General features: G+C 38.1%; 1 protein-coding gene across 1 annotated transcript in view; it reads left to right on the top strand.

Annotated features, from left to right (window-relative positions):
* Positions 1-2,943: 2,943 nt before the first annotated feature.
* The window catches only part of LOC107663590 (dmX-like protein 1), a 64,558-nt gene continuing 45,667 nt past the window's right edge, over positions 2,944-21,834 (top strand). Inside the window, exons 1-11 of the mRNA XM_016453821.1 lie at positions 2,944-2,991; positions 3,424-3,498; positions 5,116-5,197; positions 5,270-5,384; positions 7,382-7,448; positions 8,623-8,801; positions 10,389-10,581; positions 10,662-10,989; positions 11,359-11,709; positions 12,622-12,798; positions 16,567-16,781. Coding sequence (XP_016309307.1) covers positions 2,944-2,991; positions 3,424-3,498; positions 5,116-5,197; positions 5,270-5,384; positions 7,382-7,448; positions 8,623-8,801; positions 10,389-10,581; positions 10,662-10,989; positions 11,359-11,709; positions 12,622-12,798; positions 16,567-16,781 — 1,830 coding nt within the window. The remainder of the gene's footprint in view (positions 2,992-3,423; positions 3,499-5,115; positions 5,198-5,269; positions 5,385-7,381; positions 7,449-8,622; positions 8,802-10,388; positions 10,582-10,661; positions 10,990-11,358; positions 11,710-12,621; positions 12,799-16,566; positions 16,782-21,834) is intronic.

Genomic DNA, 21,834 nt, shown 5'->3' with positions numbered 1-21,834 from the left:
GTGAGTGAGTGAGTGAGTGAGTGAGTGTGTGTGTGTGTGTGTGTGATCAGTGCTGTGTGTTTCTGCTGACACCTGTCAGTCGGTTGTGCTGATAGACGAAAGTATCGTGTATCGATGATAGTCCGAGATATCGCCTGTGGCTGATGTATTATTATCAGGCTACTAATACTCTCTAATTAATATTAGGGCTTATTTGTTGCATTGTATTTCTTTTTCCGCGTTTTACAGTATTGCGCGTTATAACCAATCACACACAATTATGCTGAGCTTATGAATGCAGCGGCCAATCAGAGGCGTTCAGATGACTCACCGCTGAAACAGTTTATTTTTAAGCACGCTCTGACTGATTTCTGACTCGCCAATTCTCTCATCATAAAGCAGAAGCATGTGCGATGTAGGCTATGTAAGTGTAAGAGATTTATTCATCATACAGTGTAGATTCACTGAGTTTAACGGGAGTGTTTTTAAAGTGCATATACTCGCGCTAGACTGAGTGATGATGTTCTTTGGTAATGTAATGTTCTTTGCTCATTTTCTGTAGCTGCTTTTTGAATAACTGACGAAATGTAAGCATTATAATTAGTAACTTACGATGTTTCTAATAATTTTTTTTGATGTTAAATATTCAAATTCAGTCATATTAGAAAAATTAGGCTGCTTTTATTTTAGGTAAATAAATAATTCAATCAATTAGCACGATAATATCGTGTATCGGCGATCTCACAGGCTGACGATATGAAAATTGAGCATATCGCCCAACACTAGCAGTCACTGATTCTCCATCTGTTTGCAGGGGTTCGTGCTGAAACTCAAGTGTGCCAAGAAGCATGAACCTGCACCAGGTGCTCACAGGAGCCGTCAACCCCGGAGACAACTGCTTCTCTGTGGGCCGCGTCAACAACCAGCCCTTCACGGTAAACCTGAGCGATACGGCACAACATAGCAGAACATCTGACCAATGCAAGATTTCTATTTTGATTTTTTTTAATGATTAACTAGTCAGTTTAAAACGTAACGTTCTCTTTATGAACCATCTGGTTAAAGAAAGTTCTGTTCACATGAAGTTCAGCATGCTGTACATGCAAAACAAATTCAGTTGCTAAATATCTTTGCAGAAAAGATGCATGAAATATGAAGGCAAATATTGTCTGATATGTTCAGAAATAATGTCAAATAAAAATGCTAAATATTTTATAACTCTTCCTGACTATCAGTGTAACAGCAGCAGCAGCGATTATTAACAGTAAATGAAAACATTTAAAAATGTGATTCCTCGATTTAAAAAAAAATATATAGCAAAACATTACATTAGGATTCATTGATAAAATCTGAAAAATTGCCCAGATGCTCACTGTGGTCCTCAGTATCAGATTAACTGTGCAATAATTTGCAGACATTTGCAGATCAGAAATCCGAACATTGGATTAATCCAGGTTCATAAATCTAGTTTGATTTTGTTGTCGTATTAGAATTAAAGTTTTTTTCCAGACGGAATTTTGGATTTCTCTTTTTATAACTCCATAAATCAGAAAATACTGTCAACAGACAGAAATCAAACACATTTTCACCACGTTTTTATGAGTGAAATGTTGTAGAAATCAGTGTGAATGAAATATGAACAAACCTACAGAATATAGAGAGGAGTAAAACTGTGAAGAGAAAAACTCTTTAAAGATTGAAATCTTCAGACGCAAATAGATGTGCAATAAAATAAACACTTAAATGTGTGTTTTGCATGTTTTCGATCCACTCAAACATGAAATGAAAATATATATTGTCCTGCACTCCCTGCTCCACATTATAGATGATATGTAGAACTCACTGTGGTTATCAGTATCAGACTGTGTGTGTGTTTGTGCTACTGATCTTGTTTTGTCCGTGTGTCCGGGGCTCGTGGGACAGGCCTATATCTAGTGTCACATTCCTGTAGCGCAGACATTAGAGCAACACCATAACAGCAAGACCAAGGTCCTGGGTTTGCTTCTCAGGGACTCATTTGGCAAAATTTGGATGAATACATCAAAAGTAGTCCTGTGCACTTAAGAAAAATGCACTTAAGTAAGTTTCTGTGAAAACGAAAGCACAAAAGACTGCTATTTAAATGTGACGTCTGTGTGTTAATTAGTAGTGTGTTTCTATTTTGTTGTTTACCAAAAAAATCTTGGTTAAATTATGAAGAATGGTTAAATCTTCATTTGAACACATTTTCAAAGATGAATTCAGTTTTATAATGTTTTATGCCTTAATTAGATTACCACCCTTTTTGATAACACATTTGTACTAAATAAAAAAAATAAAATAGACCGCACAGAATAAATAAATAAATACATTTGTACAGCACTTAAACAGATTACAGGAAAATGTGAGAATATAATAAATAATGTGAATTTCATAGGGCCCTAAAAATAAATTTTTTGTTAAACGTTTAAAAAATGGTTAAATTGTATATACATTTCATGATTTCAATTAACTATTCATTTCAATTCAACTAATAAACTAATAAAACAGAATTCAGAAACATGTAAATGAAAAACATGAAATTTAGAAAAAAATTAAATAGGATTTGGGGAAAAAAATAAAATGGATTTCATAAGTCCCTAAAAATTACATTTTTGTTAAACTTTTAATACATTTTTGTTAAATTGAATATATTCCAATTAATTAGAAATGCTTTTTTATTACTAAAACCATACTTTAACCATTACATTTTCCAGAACTTTCCAGGTATCCAGAAAAGTAAACATATTGCGTAAGGCTGTATAAATATTATTTATCATTAGGGTGTGAAGTGTGTTCTCGGATACGCTGAGCGTCTTGCTCTGGCTAATTATGTTGATCTTGAATGAGTAATGAATACTGAACAGCCAACATATGTGAACTCTTTTGAGCTTGTTTATAGTTTATTATAGATAACAGGCCAGTTTAGAAGAGTAAAGTATGAAAATGGGATATTGGGATATGTCTATGATTCCCTTCTTAAGTTCAACACCAGTGATTTGAGACTTGTGTAGTAAATACTGTTCGTCAGCTGTCATGTATGATACATTAAGACATGAGCAGCAGTAATTAATGCTTACGGTATCATTTTCACATCAAGATCTGTTTATAACAGTCTGATTGATCACCGATTTGTGACACACACTCACACACACACTCACACACACACTCACACACTCACACACTCACACACACACACACACACAAACTGTTCCTGGACCTAAAGAGTTTTGAAATGCTCTCTCGCTTGCCCTTAATTAAAACCATCCACCCATAGTGTGCTCACGTTACCAGCTCATTGTGCGAGCGTGGGAACCTTTCTGAAAAAAAGCGTTTGAAGTGATCTGGGAAAGTTTTTAGGATTCAGCAAGAGCATCCGAACAGGATTGTTACTGTGCAGACTCTCTAAATCTGCTCTGTTTTCAGATCGCAGCATCGTACGGAAACATTATTTGTGTGTTTGAGCCGGTGGAGGTCAGTCCACAAGGAAAAGCACAAAAAGTGAGTTTTATTCTGGAATAAATGCACTCTATTAAAGCGGTCATGAATAGGGTTGGGAATCGAAAATCAATTCCAGAATCGGATACTTGTTGTAAAATTAAAATTTCAATCCCACCTATCAATTCCTGTGTGTGCATCTTTTTTTAGGTGGTGAAAAGTGGCTGTTTTTGAATCATTCATTCAAGAGATTCATTCAAAAACACTGATTCATCCAGTAATAAAACAAGTAAATCATTGAATCATTCCATTCATAAATTCCATGAGATTTTGTTTAGTTGTCTAATATTTTTCTTCAGAATTGTGAGAGAACTACAACCTTCTTTAAACCCCTTAACTGTCACGGGACGCCTAAGTTTACTTCACTATATTACAATTAAATCCTAATGTAATCATGACAAACTATATATCATTGGAAAAGTCTAAGACTCCTAAATAGATATTTTACCATTTTTTTTTTTACAAATTATGTAGGAATTATGTAGTTACATATCATAACAGGAGTTCTGACCTTCGTCACAAAAAGTATTTATTTCGTTGCATTTTTCCCTATCACGTGTTTTAGTAATCATCATAAGTTATATACCATTGAAAGCTTAAAATCTCAAAATTCATCCTGTGAAAACCATTTTGAAATCGGACATTGTACTTCAAAATCCTTTAGCGGTCTCCTCCCCCTGACCGGGGGTGTGTATTCTGGACTTTTAGAATTAAAACTTCTTATAATCTTGACAACAATACATATTGTTGGAAAGGTCCGAGTCTCAAGATTACATATTTGGTGGTCATTTTGGGATAGATGTAATATTGAGAGAGAAATTTATAGATTTGACAGAAATGCATAAAAAAAAAATTCAACGGAGTTTGGGTGGCGCCCGGTGGCTTTTTTTGGTATAACACCTAAACAAAATTGCATATGAACCTCAATTTTTTTATATTGACTTCAAATTTGGAACACAACTTATGTAGACACATGGCTTTAATGTTATAGCAATTTTGTATTTTTAACTATTTGTAAAATATTTATTTTAAATAAAATAAAAATAGTACAATACATTTTCTTTACAGTAAATTTAAACGTGTAACTTTTTAATACTTGAATTTTATTAAATGATTTCACTTCTGTAATAATCTGCTAATTGTCTTCTTTAGAAAGAGACCAACCTTAGGTCTGTATTCAAAAGCGTTCATGAATTATAATAATTTAAGTTTGGATAGTGCACTTTCTCGTGAATTTTCAAAAATGGGGATGGCAGTTAAGGGGTTAAAAAAAAGTCTCAGTTTATCCAGAATAATGCCGCTCTGTTTTGCACACAAACAGCTCTTAATCGAGTCCGGTTTTTATTTATGGTATTATTCAGCAGCAATTTAATGTTTTGCAAAAAGAGACACAGAATAAATATGTTTGATATCTAAATGTTTGACTTTTATTGGAATCCAAACTGGGAATCGATAAGCAGAATCGGAATCAATGCCCAACCCTAGTCATGAAATGCAAAGTCATGGGTTCGATTCCCAGCGACTGCATGAACCGAAGGCATGTATTCCTTGAATGCAATGCATAAAAGCGTCTGTCAGATGCATGCATGTGAATGATTTGCTGTGTGTGTTTGTGCTCAGCAGAAGCGGAGCTATCACTGGCAGAAGAGCGGGCAGTTCGTCCTTCAGTCGGTCGCACAGATCCTGACGTGGCACCCCACAGGTACGTGAGATCAGCGTGTGCTTGTGCTGTGTGCGACGGGCCGCTGACCTCTCTCTCTGACGCTGTGCGCAGGCTCGTGTCTGCTGACGGGCTCGTCGTGTCTGCAGCTGTGGTGTGACGCTCAGTCCAGCGCAGAGACCGAACCCGCTGCTCCTCAGCGCTCCTGGAGAAGCGTTTGGCAGTGCAAGTCAGTGTTCGTCCATCACATCACATCACTGAATACACGTCAGGCAGCTCCAGTGTTTTATGCCTTAAATAGATTACCACCATTTTTGATGATAAAGTTGTATTAAATCATAAATCCAGAAAATAAAGCAATAAGCACCAAGAAGCCGTGGTTTACAGTGAGTTTATAACAGCTAAGGGGTGTTGTTAGGCACGACGCGAAGCTGTTATAAATTCACTGTAAACCACGGCTTCACGGGGATTATTGCTTTTATAAAACGGTTATTCCATATACGTAGTACGGTTTCACAAAATAAAACGGAGCAAATAAAGTGTAATGATATTAATAAAAACAGTATTCTTCCACCAAACAATGTAGCTCCTCAGAAACAGTTGTGGTTGCAACAAAGTGGTTGCCGAGCAACACACAAACGTAAACAAAGGTGTATGTTACTTTGTAGAGTCATTTACAACAGCTTCGAACACGGCTCAGCCAATCAGAATCAAGCACCGGAACTCTCCGTTTTATAAAATAAAATAGACAGCACTAGGGCTGGGTGATTTTTCCGATTTTATCGATTAATTTGAATGTGTTTATTTTTTAGAAATCGAGGAATCGCAACTTTGAATAGAAATATTACCAAACGTTAGAATTAGACACTTTGACAATATGCCAATGATAATAGTAAAGAGAAAAGAACGATCCAACCGCACGTGATTAGCCGCTCACATGTGACATGCTCATATCACACAGAACGCGCTTTTGTGTTGACAAAGATGCGACGCGGGCAGTGGAATAAGAGAAGCATGCAAGAAGATGGGAGTGAACTTCTTTTAACATGAGCGCAGTGTTTTTAGAAAGTCGTTTCATGCATGAGACGCGAGCGCAACAGTCAAACACGTCCATGTTTACATCGAAAAAACAATGGAAAAGCAGCGCAACAGAATTAAAAACCTGTAAAGAACTACTACTGTATGTCTGATATTTCATGTTTGCATCATGGTGACAGACTGAAAGCTGCTGTTCATTGTTTTTACAGAACATTTATAGTTAATAATAGTCTAACGTTACTTGTGTTATACCTTCAGTCATTTTGAATTACCTTGACTTTTGAGATTTTTTTAAAGCATCTTCCTTGTATTATTTCTCAACATATAATATAAGACAAGTTTGTACAAGATGTAGTTGTAGTTCATGCATCTTTTCTGCAAAGATATTTAACAAGTGATTTGTTTAACATTTACATCATGTTGACAACTTCATGTGTGCTGCACTCGGAATAGAATTTTCTTTAACTAGAGGGTTAATAAAGTAAAAGTTACTTGAATCATGTTGTAGTTACATTTTCAAGGTGACAAGGTAAAATCGAAAATCGGTCAGAAGTACTGAAAAAAAATCAAGATTTTTATTTTTCGCCATATCGCCCAGCCCTAGACAGCACAGAATGAATAAATAAATACGTTAATTTTTACACAGATTACAGTAAAATTTGGGAAAAATAATGTGAATTTCATAGGGCCATAAAAATGTAATTTTTTTTAAACGTTCAAAAAATGGTTGTTACATTGTATGCATTTCATGATTTCAATTAATTATTCATTTCAATTCATTTTAACTAAAAAAACTGAATTTAGAAAAAATAAAATGGATTTCATAAGTCCCTAAAATTTACGTTTTTGTTAAACCTTTAATAAATTGTTGTTAACTAGAGGGTTAATAAAGTAAAAGTTACTTGAATCATGTTGTAGTTACATTTACAAGGTGACTAGTTAAAAAACGTAAAAAATCGAGAATTGGTCAAAAGTACTGAAAAAATATTATTCATTTCAATTCATTTTAACTAAAAAAACAGAATTTAGAAAAAATAAAATGGATTTCATAAGTCCCTAAAAATGTAATTTTTGTTAAACCTTTAATTGAATATATTTCATGATTCCAATTAATTAGACATGCTTTTTGATTACTAAAATTGAACCATTAAGTTTGTGTTCTCAGTAAAGTCTCTCTGGTTGTCACAGGTCCGCCGCTCCCACTCACTTCATCAAGTTCTCCCCGGATGGAGAGTTTTTTGCGACCGCAGGACAGGTTTGTGTTTGTACATGTATGACGTGTGCACATTATATATGTATGAGATGCATTATATAATATGACCTCACATGTAATATGATGAGTCTGTTTGTTTATAATAAGAAAATATAATTTCAAATCCGGTCAGTTGTGTTGGTTGGAGCATAAGTGAGTAACGATAAGCCATTTCTGCATAAAATTAATTGTTTTTGTTTTTAACCTTGCTTCTATTAAATGATGAATAAAGAATGCACATTAGGTGTATTTTTGCTTTTTATGTTTTTATTCAATTTAAATTGAATTGTAAATTATTATTATATATTAGGGATATGCTGGTATCAAATTGAGCAAAAGCTACGTTTGCTATAGAATCTTTGTTTAAAAAATACAACTCTTAGTTCATGTTAGCTCATTAAATAACACAGTTGCACTTTTGATTTTAACAATGTGTTATTAAATATTGGAATTACCTAAAATTAACAAATGTTTAGAAGATTTTTTCATTGGCAGTTTGTTAACTAATGTTAACTAATGAAGCCCTAATGTATTCTATTGTAATTGTACAATACAATCATATTTTGTACATGCAACTTGGTCTTATTGTAAATTAAAAAAAAAAAAAATCAGATATTTAAACAAATTTACAAAAGTATTCGATTTTTTATCCAATATTAAATTGAAAAATGGTGTAATTTTTATTTATTTATTTTTCAGTTGTACAAATAATATTTTTAAATTATCGTATAGAATTTATAGAATTATTATCGTTATTAAGACTATTTTAAATCATATTACTCGACATGAATATAATTCATGTTCAAGTTTATTCATAAAGCACATTTAATTGCTGTACAGAAATACAGTAAAAACCAGAATGAAATAGAATTGGCATTACGTGTTTCAAAATAACAAACTCATAAGACATTATCAACCATGCATATAGATCTCAAACAACATCAAAGGCTATGGAGATAAAAGTGTCTTTGATGCTGATGTAAAATGATAAATAAATCAGCAAGTTTACCATCAATACAGACGCTGCATCTATTGCTTCTCCCATGTTTTCTCACTAACTTGGAAGCTCTGGGCTTAAAAAGAGTTATGAGTTTCCCACTGAAACATGTTCACTCAGCTCCTAAATACGGTCTTTCTGACTTGAATGCACAGTTATTGAAGGATTGTGTTGTTGCAGGACGACTGTCTGGTGAAGGTGTGGTACAGCACCAGTAAATGGCAAGCAGACGTCACCAAACTCTTCACGCCGCTCGACCTGCGCTCCGGAGCCGAGATCAACTTCTCCTTCATTTACCTGGCTCACCCTCGCTCCGTCACCGGCTTCTCCTGGAGGAAGACCAGCAGATACATGCCCAGGTGAGTAGAGGCGTGTAGAGAGCCCTGCTGACCGCTCTGTCCCTCCGGACATTTCAAACTGATTTTTAATCTCTTGTAAAACTAGATCTGATCAAGTGGTATTTGCTAGATGTCGCATAGGTCATACAAGACTGACTCAATGCATGTTCTGCAAGATTCTCCTTTCTGTCAAACATATTTGTGATGCGAGCTAGGAAAACCCGTCGGATGTCGCGCTGGGACGTTTTCAGGAAATTCAAAAAAATAGGTGGAATGTCAGTTTTTTGGTCAAAATTGGGTTTTCGTTAAATTATTATTCTATAACATCTTGTCTATCATCTCTGAAAATGCACTGCCGGTCAAAAGTTTGGGATCAGTAAGACTTGTAATGCATCATAATAATATTTCACAATATACATCTTTTTCCTGTATCTTTGATGAAATAAATGCAGCCTTGATGAGCAGAAGAGACTCCTGTAAAAAACATTACAAATCCTTCTGATCCCAAACTTTTGACCGGTAGTGTAACTTGGCCAAATTCACTTGTTTAGTGCAGAAAAATAGCGATTTAATTGTGGCCAGCAGAAAAGACTGTGTCTTTCTCTAGTTTGCTAACACGCGCTGCTGAGGTGCTTTCCCTTAGCTCTACAAAGACAGTTCACCTTTCAAAATAAACTATGTAACGTATATAATAAAGGCATATCCATGCACATTTTCCGCTAGTCCTGTGTGAACTACAGCATGCAGAGTTTGGGGTAATGTTAGCCTGTCTGCTTGTGCAATGACAGCTCTCGTTCTTAAATGGACCAGCACCACTTTCATATTAACGCTATGCATTACTTTCATTTAGTTCAAACGGTGACAGCGTGAAATAAAACTACAAGTTTAGAACAAAAAACTATAAGTTACAGTTCTAACTGTGTCTGGTTATGTATTATAAATCCGTAGTAGTAGAGCAGGAGAAGAATTGGAGATCGCCTGCACGCTGTAATCTGTGATGTTTTATGAACAGATATACACTTAAGTGTTGTGTGTTCCTTGGGGTCATTTGTATCTTTTACAACATGTACAGTGACTAAAATAAGTCTTTAACACATTAAAGTGACTTTTACTTGTGATACTTGACTGTTGTGCTTTTATTTTCATTGCCTCTCTTTAAACCAGTTTTTCTCAAAATTCTGTTCCTGAAAATCAGCCAACTTCAGATAACCATAACTTTTGTTACGTTCAAGCTATGGACGAAATAAAAACAGTTTTGGAAATGGCTTGAACCCAGCTATAATTATAATACCCAGCATATAACTATAACTATATGAACCCAGCTTGAACTATAATAGGTAAAAAAATTTCCTAGATTGCATCACATTTTATTGGACTGTCCCGCTTTTTATGTATGTAGAAAACTCTTTTATGAAGTGAACTCACTTAGTATAATTTTTATCATATGTTAATGTAAAAAATCTTGTGTAATATAACTTGTTTGTTTGTTTGTTTGCTGGTTTTTATTGTATTTGTTATAGGCCACTTGTATTTTTTGAATTGTTTTTGCCATGAAAATAGCTTAAGATGCTGACATGGCATTAAATAAAAATATACTACTACTTCCAGAGGTGCCGTGTGTAACGTGCTGCTGACCTGCTGCAAGGACAGCGTGTGTCGCCTGTGGGCCGAAACACTGCTGCCCAGCGACTGTCTTCTGTCTGGACTCAGACACAATCACTGCAGCAATGACGTGATGAAGAATAACAGCATGAAGAAGAGCTCCAGCAACACCCGAGCGCAGAACCAGAACCCGCTGGAGGTGAGACCAAAGAATGATTCTTTTACTTAGTGTTTTTGTCTTGTTTTCTAGTATAAATATCTAAACATTCTTGAATCAAGATGATTCCTGGCTTCCTGGCTCCATCTGATGGTCACGATCGCTGCATCTCGTGCCTGGGCTTTGAGCACGCTGAGGCAGCGCTCGTGGGAGATTCATGTTCTCATTGCGGGAACATGACCATCGCGATGTCGCGATCGAGGCTCCTCTTCATGAAACGAGGGGGAGTCTCCCTTGCTATGCCCCGATCAAGTTCCTCTGTCTCACAGCAGCGGAGGACTACTTCGGCATATGGTCAGGGTGATCTGAGGATTACAGTGAGGGCTTCCCCACTGAGTGCATCTCCGCGGGCCCCTCACTCCTCCAGCACATCGCACCCCGTGGTGTTCCGTGATGAGACTGCTGAGCCCCTGGAGGCGGGGCCTAGCATCTCGTTCGTAGCCCCGGCGGACGACAGTCGATCACTGCATCGGAAGATGAGCTAGGCTTTGGAGATGAAGACTCGGCTGCTTTGCCTCCGTCAGGGAAGGTGGCATTGCCCGAGTCAGATCCAGAGCTGACTGCTATGCTTTCCCGGGCTGCTGAGAGTGTCGGGTTGCAATGGAAACCCCCTCCATCTCTGGAGCGCTCGAGGCTGGATGATTGGTTCCTGGGGGTGCCGTACGCCGATCCTCGGCGTCCACCTCCAGTTCCATTCTTCCTGGAGGTGCATGAAGAGGTTACTAGGTCTTTGAGGGCATCTTTTTCTTCCTGAAACAGAGCTAGTGCCTCTTCCGTCCTCACTACCCTCAACGGCGGGGCGGCTAAGGTGTATGTGGAGATCCCCCCCAGTCGAGCGCGCTATTGCGATGCAGCTTTGCCCGCAGAGCACTGCTGCCTGGCAGGGTAATCCACGCCTCCCGTCCAGAGCTTGTAAGTTCTCGTCCGCTCTAACAGCCAAGGCTTACAGAGCTGCTGGACATGCTGCCTCCGCCCTGCACGCCATGGCCCTCCTGCAAGTCTTCCAGGCCAAGGCATTGAAGCAGCTGCACGAGGGTAGTTCTGACCCGGGTGTGATGCTGGAGCTGTGCACTGCCCTACGGGCGACGAAAGTCACGGTGCGGTCCCTGGGTCAGACGATGTCCACCTTGGTGGTCCAGGAACGCCCAGCAGTTCTCCGCCACACAGAAGCAGACGGAGGCAATTAAGCACATCCTGCCCCGGCGGCCCGCTGCTGTCAACCCCCCGCCACCGGCTGCAGCTCCTCCGCCTGCCCCTGCGCCCTTCTGCTGCCTCCACCTCTGCTCCAGCTCGGCCCCAGCAGTAGCCTTCACACCGGACGCTGCGTGGAGCTGGCAGCAGGATAGCGGCGCAGCAAGCGGCGTCCCTGAGACGGGCGACCCGGAGACTCTGGATCCTGCTCTTCAGGAGATGGTGACTGCACCACTCCTTCCCCCGGAGTGGTATATCAACTGCCTCGAGTTGCTAGCAGTATGGCTTGCTCTGCGCCTCTTCAAATCGCTGCTACACGACAAGCACGTACTGGTCCGGACGGACAATACTGCGACCGTTGCGTACATCAACCACCAAGGCTGTCTACGCTCCCGTCGCATAACCTGGTCATCAGGTTCCTTACGTATCATCTTAACCGAGACGATATTTATACTAGAAAACAAGACAAAAATACTAAATAAGAAAATCATTTTTTGTAGTGTAAACTATGCATACATAATGCTGTTTTGTTTGTAATTGTTTAAGCAACTTAATTATATTTGGTTTATGAAGGTTACGCACTTTTTCACAGATAGTCATGTTGATTTATTGATTTAATAAACGTGTATTAGCAATATTTTGCTCGATGCGCCTTCTTGTGGCCTCAGGAGAGAAGCCAAGAGCTTTGTTTCCCCCTAACTGAAATTGTCTTTTAAATTCAAATATTGATAATATTTAAGTGCAAAATTTGAATTTAGTTTTGCAGAAAGCAGAGTCTTTTGTCTGTTTGAAGACAGATAATGTAAATGTGATGGTGATGCTTGTGTGCAGACATCCCTCTGCTGCCCTCCATCTCGTCCATGAACGGCTCTGATGAGGAGGAACCGGGCGGCCCTTTCACCGTTCACTGGCTCAACAACAAAGAGCTGCACCTGACGCTGAGCATGGAGGTGTTTCTACAGCAGCTGAGGAGCAGCGGCGAGCAGAACGGACCCACAGAGCGCTACGGTACCGTGTGCATCATCTCAGCCATATATCAGAGGACAGGACTGATTTACGTTATGTGAGAGTGACACTAATGTGAGCATTCAGAGCAGGATGTGAACCAAGATGAGGCAGAACCATTTATTAAAGGGACAGTTACATTTAGTCATTTAGCAGATGCTTTTATCCAAAGCGATTTACAAATGAGGACAATAGAAGCTATCAGAATCAACAAAAGAGCAATGATATGTGCTATAACAAGTCTCAGTTAGCCTAACACAGTACACGTAGCAAGGTTTATTATTTTGTATTATATAATAAATAGAGAAAACAGAATAGAAAAAAAGAAAGAAAACAGAATAAAGAATAGAGCAAGATAGTGTTAGAGGCCTTTTTTTGCATTGTGTTAATTGTATAATAAATAAAAAGAAAACAGATAGAATACAAAAAGATTAGAGAAGCAGTTAGTAAATGAATAGAGTCTAAAAGTCTAAAAGGGGCAAGTTTGCTGTTAATTTACTAACTCTCAGGCCATCCAAGATGTAGGTGACTCGTTTTCTTCAGCTGAACCCGTGCTCCTTGGTGACTCATAACATGCAAGTCAATGGGTACCGGCACTTTGAGTATAAAAAAAGCATATCAAGGAACACAATATGAATCCCTGTGGCTCCTGATGATATATTGATGTCTTAAGAAGTGAAACGATCGGTCTGTGCAAGAAACTGAACATTATTTATGACATTATTATCTGTAATCCAGAGCCCCAGGCAAATGTGTAAATCTGATTCTTGTCCATTAACTGGTTCTGTTGGTTAGTTCGTTTCAATGAACTGGTTTAATTCATTAGTTTGTTTATGTAATCACACAATGACATCACGTATACGCAATTATATTATTAAAGCAGCCAATAATAATGTGAAACGTGGATGTTTTATAGTTTAAAGCATATAAAGTCAATAAACTAGTCTTCATCAGCTCAGCTTTTTACATAAACCATGAGAAACCATGAAAACGTTCATTTCAGCCCTTCATTCGAGCTCTCGGTTCACACATGCTCATAGCAGCGGCTCATCGGTCTTCGGTCCGAGTTGAACTGTTTCCTCGGTTCAGTGACTGCTGGAGGAACTGGAGCTGAATCCGTTCATTCATCACAGGATCAGATACGCAGATGTTTCAGCTCATTTCCAGTCGCAGTGACTGTCAGGCGTCTGGAAGTGAGTTTTGATCGAGTAACTTGTAGATCTGTGCTGCTCGAGCCGCGAACTGATTCAGACGATTTGATGAACTGGTTCAACTAGTTCACTAAAAAGAGCCAATTCAGAATAATGATTCGTTCGTGAACCGGACATCATTCTGGATGCTTTGTCTGAGGCTCTGGATTACAGGTAATAATGCTGTAAATAATGTTCAGTTTCTTGCACAGACTGATCGTTTCACTTCATATCATCAGGAGCCGTGTGTATTAATTCTGTGTTGCCTGATTTGTTTTTTTTTCAAGTGAACCTCCAAATTAATGTAGAAACAACATAAAGATAGTATATTTTAAATACGTGTTTAATGGCATCTTTTTACTAAGTAGCCTGTTATTAATGAAGAATTGATACCAATACTGCTACTGGTGTCTACAAACCCGATTCCAAAAAAGTTGGGACACTGTACAAATTGTGAAGATTCTCTGAATCTTTGGATGATATTATGCACTGTAGATGATGATAACTTCAAACTCTTTGCAATTTTTCTCTGAGAAACTCCTTTCTGATAATGCTCCACTATTTTTCGCTGCAGCATTGGGGGAATTGGTGATCCTCTGCCCATCTTGACTTCTGAGAGACACTGCCACTCTGAGAGGCTCTTTTTATACCCAATCATGTTGCCAATTGACCTAATAAGTTGCAAATTGGTCCTCCAGCTGTTCCTTATATGTACATTTAACTTTTCCGGCCTCTTATTGCTACCTGTCCCAACTTTTTTGGAATGTGTAGCTCTCATGAAATCCAAAATGAGCCAATATTTGGCATGACATTTCAAAATGTCTCACTTTCAACATTTGATATGTTATCTATATTCTATTGTGAATAAAATATAAGTTTATGAGATTTGTAAATTATTCCATTCCTTTTTTACTCACAATTTGTACAGTGTCCCAACTTTTTTGGAATCGGGTTTGTATATTAAATGCATTTACCCTCAATTTTACCTATTAGTTATAGCCATTCAACATTACAGTATAATTGAAAGCCATTGTTTTTAACATTTAATAGGCCCTGAACTATATAACAACTTTTAATTTAAGTGATTTTAAAACAATCTTCACATAAACTATAAATTGTATATGCATAAACTACATTGGTTAATTTTTATTCAAGCTACAAAAGTTAATCAGCGACTAGAGCAGTCAAGTGATTTCTCTTTTTCTTTTGTTCTTTGATTTACATCATGAAAGACTTCAGCCGGTTTTACTAAGCAGCGCTGTCTCTTTGAAACCTGATGCACATGACGCGGATTTGACACGCATCCGATTTTCTCCAAACTTTTTATGGTCATTTAAGACTTTGTAACTCAGTTAAGACTACGTTTACGAGGTAACTCACCAAAACCGTGCATTTTGACATAATTGTGTGTGTTTTTGTAAGTTGAAGTGCTACTGGCGCGCTGTCTGAAGCTGTCTCAGCGTATGTGTACAGCCGACCGCGCAGCCTTTCAAACTAAACGTTACCTCATTTGATGATAATTTTTGTCCAGTGTTTGTGCTATTTGTTGCCAGAAGTTATGACCGATAACACTGTCTTTAAACTCGGTTAAACTAGAGTTGTGGATATCTCATAACTCTCTCATAAACGCTTGTCAACGCTGCCATCTATTTATGTTGCGGTCTCCGTAGATTGTTGTTTTTGTTGTTGTGTCTCTTTCTTTTCTTTTTCGGATGGCCTGGGCCAGTGTTGCCACCTTGTGACAAAAACATGTATAAGCCTTTCAAAATCATTAAATGACAAAAAATTCCTAACTTTAGATAAAAGCCTTAACTGATAAAAACTTGACTTTACTGCAGAGTTGTTCTGTTTGTCAAGTTTAAAATCCATATCCAATATTACACCCAGGTTTTTAACAGTGGATTTAACACGTGGAAGCAAAGGGCCCAGATCAATGTTAGAGACCTTGTTTGGGCCAAATATCATAATTTCAGTCTTGCTCTCATTAAAATGTAAAAAAATTACATCCAATCTTTAATAATGTCTCTGAGGCAATCAAAAAGAAGTTGCAAATAACTGGCATGTTCCCGTTTCAGTGGCAGATAAATTTGTGTGTCATCTGCATAACAGTGAAACGAAATATTATATTTCCTGAGAATAGACCCAAATGGGAGCATATACAGGGAAAACAGCATAGGGCCCAGGATAGAGCCTTGAGGAACTCCAAATGGAAGGGGAGCTGATGAGGAAACAAAGTCATCAAGGCGGACAGAAAAAGTCCTGTCTGTTAGATAGGACCTGAAGCACTCCAAAGCAGTACCCTTAATGCTGACAACTATGTTCCAACCGGGAAAGTCGGATATTATGATCAATGGTATAAAAAAAATGTTTTTTTCTCAAAGAGCCGGTAACCATTGACTTGCATTATATGAATCACCAAGGAGCACGGTTTGAGCTAAAAATCTTCTTTACTGTTCTACTTAAAAAATAAAAGTCACTGTCTATGTGTTTGCAGTTTTATTGGTGGCATTTCTACAGTAATAGACCTGTGTGAACCGCATGTGAGGATCATATGAAGCTGAAATCTCTCTGTTCTGAGCAGATGCTGATGAGGAGGGGAGCGGTGCTGATGCTGCGGCTCTGGGCTCCGTCTCTCTCCCTGCGGTGGCGGTGGATCATCTTGTGGATGTGCTGCTGAGTGACTGGAACAGAGCAGCAGACATGCTGTTTAGTATCCACCCGATGGACGGATCGCTGCTGGTGTGGCACGTCGACTGGCTGGACGAATACCAGCCCGGCATGTTCCGACAGGCGCAGGTACAGACGCCGATCCTGAGAGAGTTTGTGTTGCAGATGTGAGCGATTCCTCAAATTATGCCTAGAAACAACTCAGAACACGCTGTAACCACACATTTCTCCTTAGCAACCGCATGCAATCTGCATATATGCTGGCAAAATGAGCAAATTTTCAAAAATGAGTTATTTTTATTTTTATTCTACTTTCTCCATTAAAATACCTTCAAAATGATACGACTTGTTGAAATCGGACAAAAAATTATTGAGCTACAGCCGTTTGAAGGCGATGGAGTCAGCAAGAGTTGATTTTGAGAAAAATAGAGTTAAATATTCCAAAGCAAAATCACTTAGCAACGTTGCATATTTCCCTCCAGTTCTTTTCTTAATAATAATTACTATATTATTAATCACAATATTGCTATTTTTTATTTTATCTTTGTTATTAAAAATAAGAACAAAGATGCAAATGAACAGTAGTTTAATCAAGAGCAGCGAGTGATTCCGTCTTTTCTTTTAATGTTTGATTAACATTGAGACAGATCTATGTTGAGACCTACTGTAATGCATGGATCTAATATAACGTTCCACATCAGATTTTTCTCCAACCGTTAACTAAACGTTCATGTAAGACATAACAGAATATGTTTGTGTGAATCTTGCCAAGACATATTTCTCAATAATGTACTTTATAGGGAGATCGCGCGTCGTATGCATGCGCTTTGCAAATGTCAGTCAGCACGATCGTTTTGTTTTCATCAGCATGGGTTTGAAAATCATATTTCACTGGTTTGGACTCATGTTATCGAGATATTAATATTCACAAAGCTGGAATGCTGTGCTTTGCAACAATAGACCTACAGCTTGAGAAGCAGCAGTCGTCCAGAAGTGAGCAGAGAAAAGAAATAATATTGTTATTGTTGTACGAACTGACATTATCGAGTGTTATTCACTTTGCAATTAAAAAAACCCAAAAACACTTATTGAGTCCAAAAGCATTGACTGTGATGAAGCTTATTAGAATGCAGTTATAATGCCCCGTAATTCAAGTTATGAAAGCAATAATATCCATGTATGCTTTAAAAAATATTTTTAAGATATGATATAATTAATATCACACAAGCAAGAGTGCCATTGTTCCAAATATCAGCGCATGAGCGTGATTGCAAATCAGCTATTTTTTTTTTTTATACAGCAGTTCAAAAACAAGAAGTTAATATTGCGTTTTAATTTTAGACACAATATTTTCTGTTTCTTTCTGTTTTGCCAATGAAAATAGTTTTGGAACCTCAGCGGCTCAGATGGAGGGAGTCTATGGAGACTCCTATGTTCATTGGCGCATCCCAAAACAACAATTGTAGTGCCTCTTTAGCACTGACATTGTATATCTCCAGCAAGAAAACATTAATGGTGGACTGCTGCTTCTCACTCAGGCCTCTGTCTATGTTAATAGGGCAGAGAGCGTCACAAATGGGCGGGACTTTCTCCCTATAATGATGTCAACGTAGGGAGAAATCTGGAATCGTTTGTTCTGAGAGACTGTTTATGATTTATTGGGATTATAAAAAAAAATGAGTGGGTGGATTTTTACCATTACGGGCTGGTTGTTTTCACACACTGCGGCCACTCAACTGTGTTCAAACACCTTATAAAAGTGATTTTTGCATAATAGGTCCTCTTTAAATATCGTTATCAAAAATATTGCGATATAATTTTTTGTCAACATCGCACACCACTATCGAGGGCATCTCTGATCTTCAGGGCTGCCCCCTAATAGTCGACTAACCATTAGTCGAAGAGAAGAGGCTTGGTCGACCAATATTTTATTAGTTGCTTAGTTGCAAATTACAAAATTAATTACAAAAATGTAAAAATCTGCTGGAAGTGGTGAGGTCATGCCGTTCGTGACGGACAGATCGTTAACAGCTGGTCTTTGTGGTAATACATTCATTGACCTCAAATATGTTAGTAGCAGCAACTTTACATGGCCACTCAATCTAATGTTAACCTAAAAACTGTGTGCTTTTGAAGTGTCTGTGTGGAGTGTTGAAGCTGAACAGTAGCGCGCTCACTGCAGGACAGATGGAGGCGCCGGAGCGCTCACTTGCTCCTAAAATTCTCATTTAAGAGTAATACATCTTTCGAAGCTGTAAAGACTCTACGTTTATTTGTGTGCACTCACAATAACAACGCAAAAGCGCCTGTTTGGCAATATTTTGGATTTTGAAAAGCCTGTTGACTTTTGCCGTTTTTCTGATTTTGGAAGTTTTTTTAAACATTCGTTTCTTATTTAATTGGTTCCACATTGTTTGCTGATTTTTACTTTATTTAAACTTTGTGTCATTTATTTATTTATTTTTTACATCAAGGTGTATGCCGTGCCTCCAAGCTTTCTTACTAATTTTGCTAATAAACGTTGTACGTTTCTTTTTTATTTGGTTATATATTATACATGTTTACCTATTTCCAGTTTTGTATGCCTATTTAAACTTTGTTATTTATGTTAAGTTATTTGTTATTTTATATTAGGCATAGCCTGCCCTATAGCATGGTGTCTTTTTATTTGTTTTGTTAATAAAAGTTATATGTTTTATATATACGCTAAAGTGAATTTGACGTTGTATTTTATTGTTGCATTCAAGCAGTTGACGCCGAACTGCCGCTAATTCGAAAGTGAAAGTAAAATGCGCACTGCGCTTTTAAGCTATTCAAAAGTGAAGGAAAGCAAGGAAAAGAGGGGAAATTTAAACAAACTAAAAACGAACAATTCCTTTACTCCGAATTGCCGCTATTTGAAAGTGCGTAAGGCAGACGTAAGTGCCGTTATGTACTGAAGCTTTGGAAACAAAACCAACGGTTCAAAAACATAAATATAAAGTTGAAGAGAGCCTTGCTACGCATTTTGTCGTCTTCTCCTGCGCCATCGTTACTAAGCAACGGGGTAAACAGCTGCTGACTTGATGACGCAAACGAACTGCAGTTCGGACTAGGCTTGCCGTGATAGACGGTGCTGACGGTGATACGCGAGGAAAAGAGGGAATGCCCCGCCCCCACGGTGATACCGGTATTTCCGGTGTTGTCACACGTCGATTAACCGGTGGGAAAATTTCCTCACCGTCACAACCCTAGTTCGGACCTAGTTCTGGGCAGAGAGAGAGAGATTGCAAGCTCGTAGACAGGAGTGTGTTCGACAAAAGTCCCTTTCTCGGTTCGACTTGCGCAGACCGATCGCTGTATGACATCAAAGCACCGCGAGAGCTACAGAGAGCAGATGGCTCCGCATGCTTTTGAATCACTCTCGTGGTAGTTTGATGTGCGATTGGTCTGCGCTCCGCTGCTTCTAATCCAACACACCTCATCTCACAGCCGCTCCGTTTTGACGGCAAACTTACGCTCACATCTGCATGTAAACGTGTCGTCGGCGTGGAAGTTCTTCATTGTGAGTTAAACAGATACAATATTGACTGTTTTTACTCAAGTTCGCTGACGAAGTTTCAGTCAAAGCCACAGCAGAACTGTTGTGTCTCCCAGCAACACAGCGGTGTTTCGATACTGAATGAATCCACGTTTTTGAACAAATCAAGTGAGTCAATGATTCAGTAACCCATTCATAAAGACAGTAGTCACTCGTTTTTGAATGAATCAGCCGTTTGAATGAATGACTAATGACTCACTCATTAAAACAGTCCTTTACCGTCATCTACTGGTGGTTTGGTTTCATATTTAAAAGTATTGCATGTTTCCCAAGATTTTTAACTTGTATATTCAAAAATATTTAAAACATTACTCTTATAAAATTATTTATGCATTTGAAATTTTGTGGTGTAAATGCATTTATGGCACCTCAGCTCATTAAACAGTATGTATAAATACATCTAATGCCACTTCAGATGCAGCTTCTGTTTCCTCTGCAGTGAAAATATGGAGTTTGTTGATAGTATGCGCACTCTAATGCGAACATTAAAATTTGCAAAAATAAATGACTCCACTGCTCACAAAGAGAAGTATGAACACCGGCGATGACAACAGAGTTGCACTGTCCAAAATGTTTGTGGTATAAATGTGCTTTTTTTACTTGAAGCATATGTTGTCTTTTTCCTTTATTTTGTCGTCAGAGTGCACCAGAATGCTTCATTTACATGTTAAATTCTCAAAAATGTTCTTCTGGCGGGGGATGCCCCCAGACCCCCCTACAAGGGTCATATTCCATACTATGTCACCTTTTTGACCTCTTGTGAGTTTGCAGGTATGCTCCTTACAGTTTTTCCCTGATACATTCATGATCATTATTTCTACTGGTGTGCTGTGGCAAGCTTTATGCCTGCGCTTGAGCGCTTATTAGGCTATGTAGGCAATTAAAGGCGCATTATCATGATTTAAACGGGTTATTAAAAAACATGCGATTAGTCGACTAATGCTTCAAATGACCGGCTACTAGTCGACCAGACAAATCTTTAGTCAAAGCAGTGTTAATTCTGACAGCAAATTTTGATTTAGTTTTAGTCATATTTTAGTCATCTGAATTGTTTTTAGTTTTAGTCTAGTTTTAGTCGACTAAATATCATAAGATTTTAGTCGACTAAATCTACAGTAAATTTAGTCCACTAAAATCTAATGGGTTTAGTTACAGTGCATTTATTAAGCATTTCTCTAAAATGTCCAAACTCATTATATAGGTTTGATATAAAGGTTTTATCATGATAGACACTGATTTAACTGCGGTGACACACAACATTCCTTTGTGTTAAAATTAAATAAAACCACTGAGTGATTTTCTGTCTTTCTTTTGTTGCTTGATTAACATCAATGACTCGGACAATAGTAACTAAATTAGGCTGCTGTCCCTTTAAAACCAAATGCACAGCTGCAGTGCATGCAGTGTACTGATACATGTTCTCCCTGCTGTTTACCTTCACTTAAGACGTAATCAACTGTTACCGTGAATACTCGTCAAAACGGACAATTCAACATCATTTTGTGTGTAATTCTCCGTTCATGCGACTCGAGAGAGTACTCGCGCACTGTGAGACGCGCTTTCTGTATGTGTATGCTTCAGTGTCTGCACTCTGAAAACAGT

The sequence above is a fragment of the Sinocyclocheilus anshuiensis genome, unplaced genomic scaffold (assembly GCF_001515605.1).
Source record: "Sinocyclocheilus anshuiensis isolate Anshui unplaced genomic scaffold, SAMN03320099.WGS_v1.1 scaffold2586, whole genome shotgun sequence".
Classification (NCBI taxonomy): Eukaryota; Metazoa; Chordata; class Actinopteri; order Cypriniformes; family Cyprinidae; genus Sinocyclocheilus; species Sinocyclocheilus anshuiensis.
The sequence above is the reverse complement of the archived record's forward strand: the minus strand, read 5'-3'. Positions and strand labels throughout refer to the sequence as shown.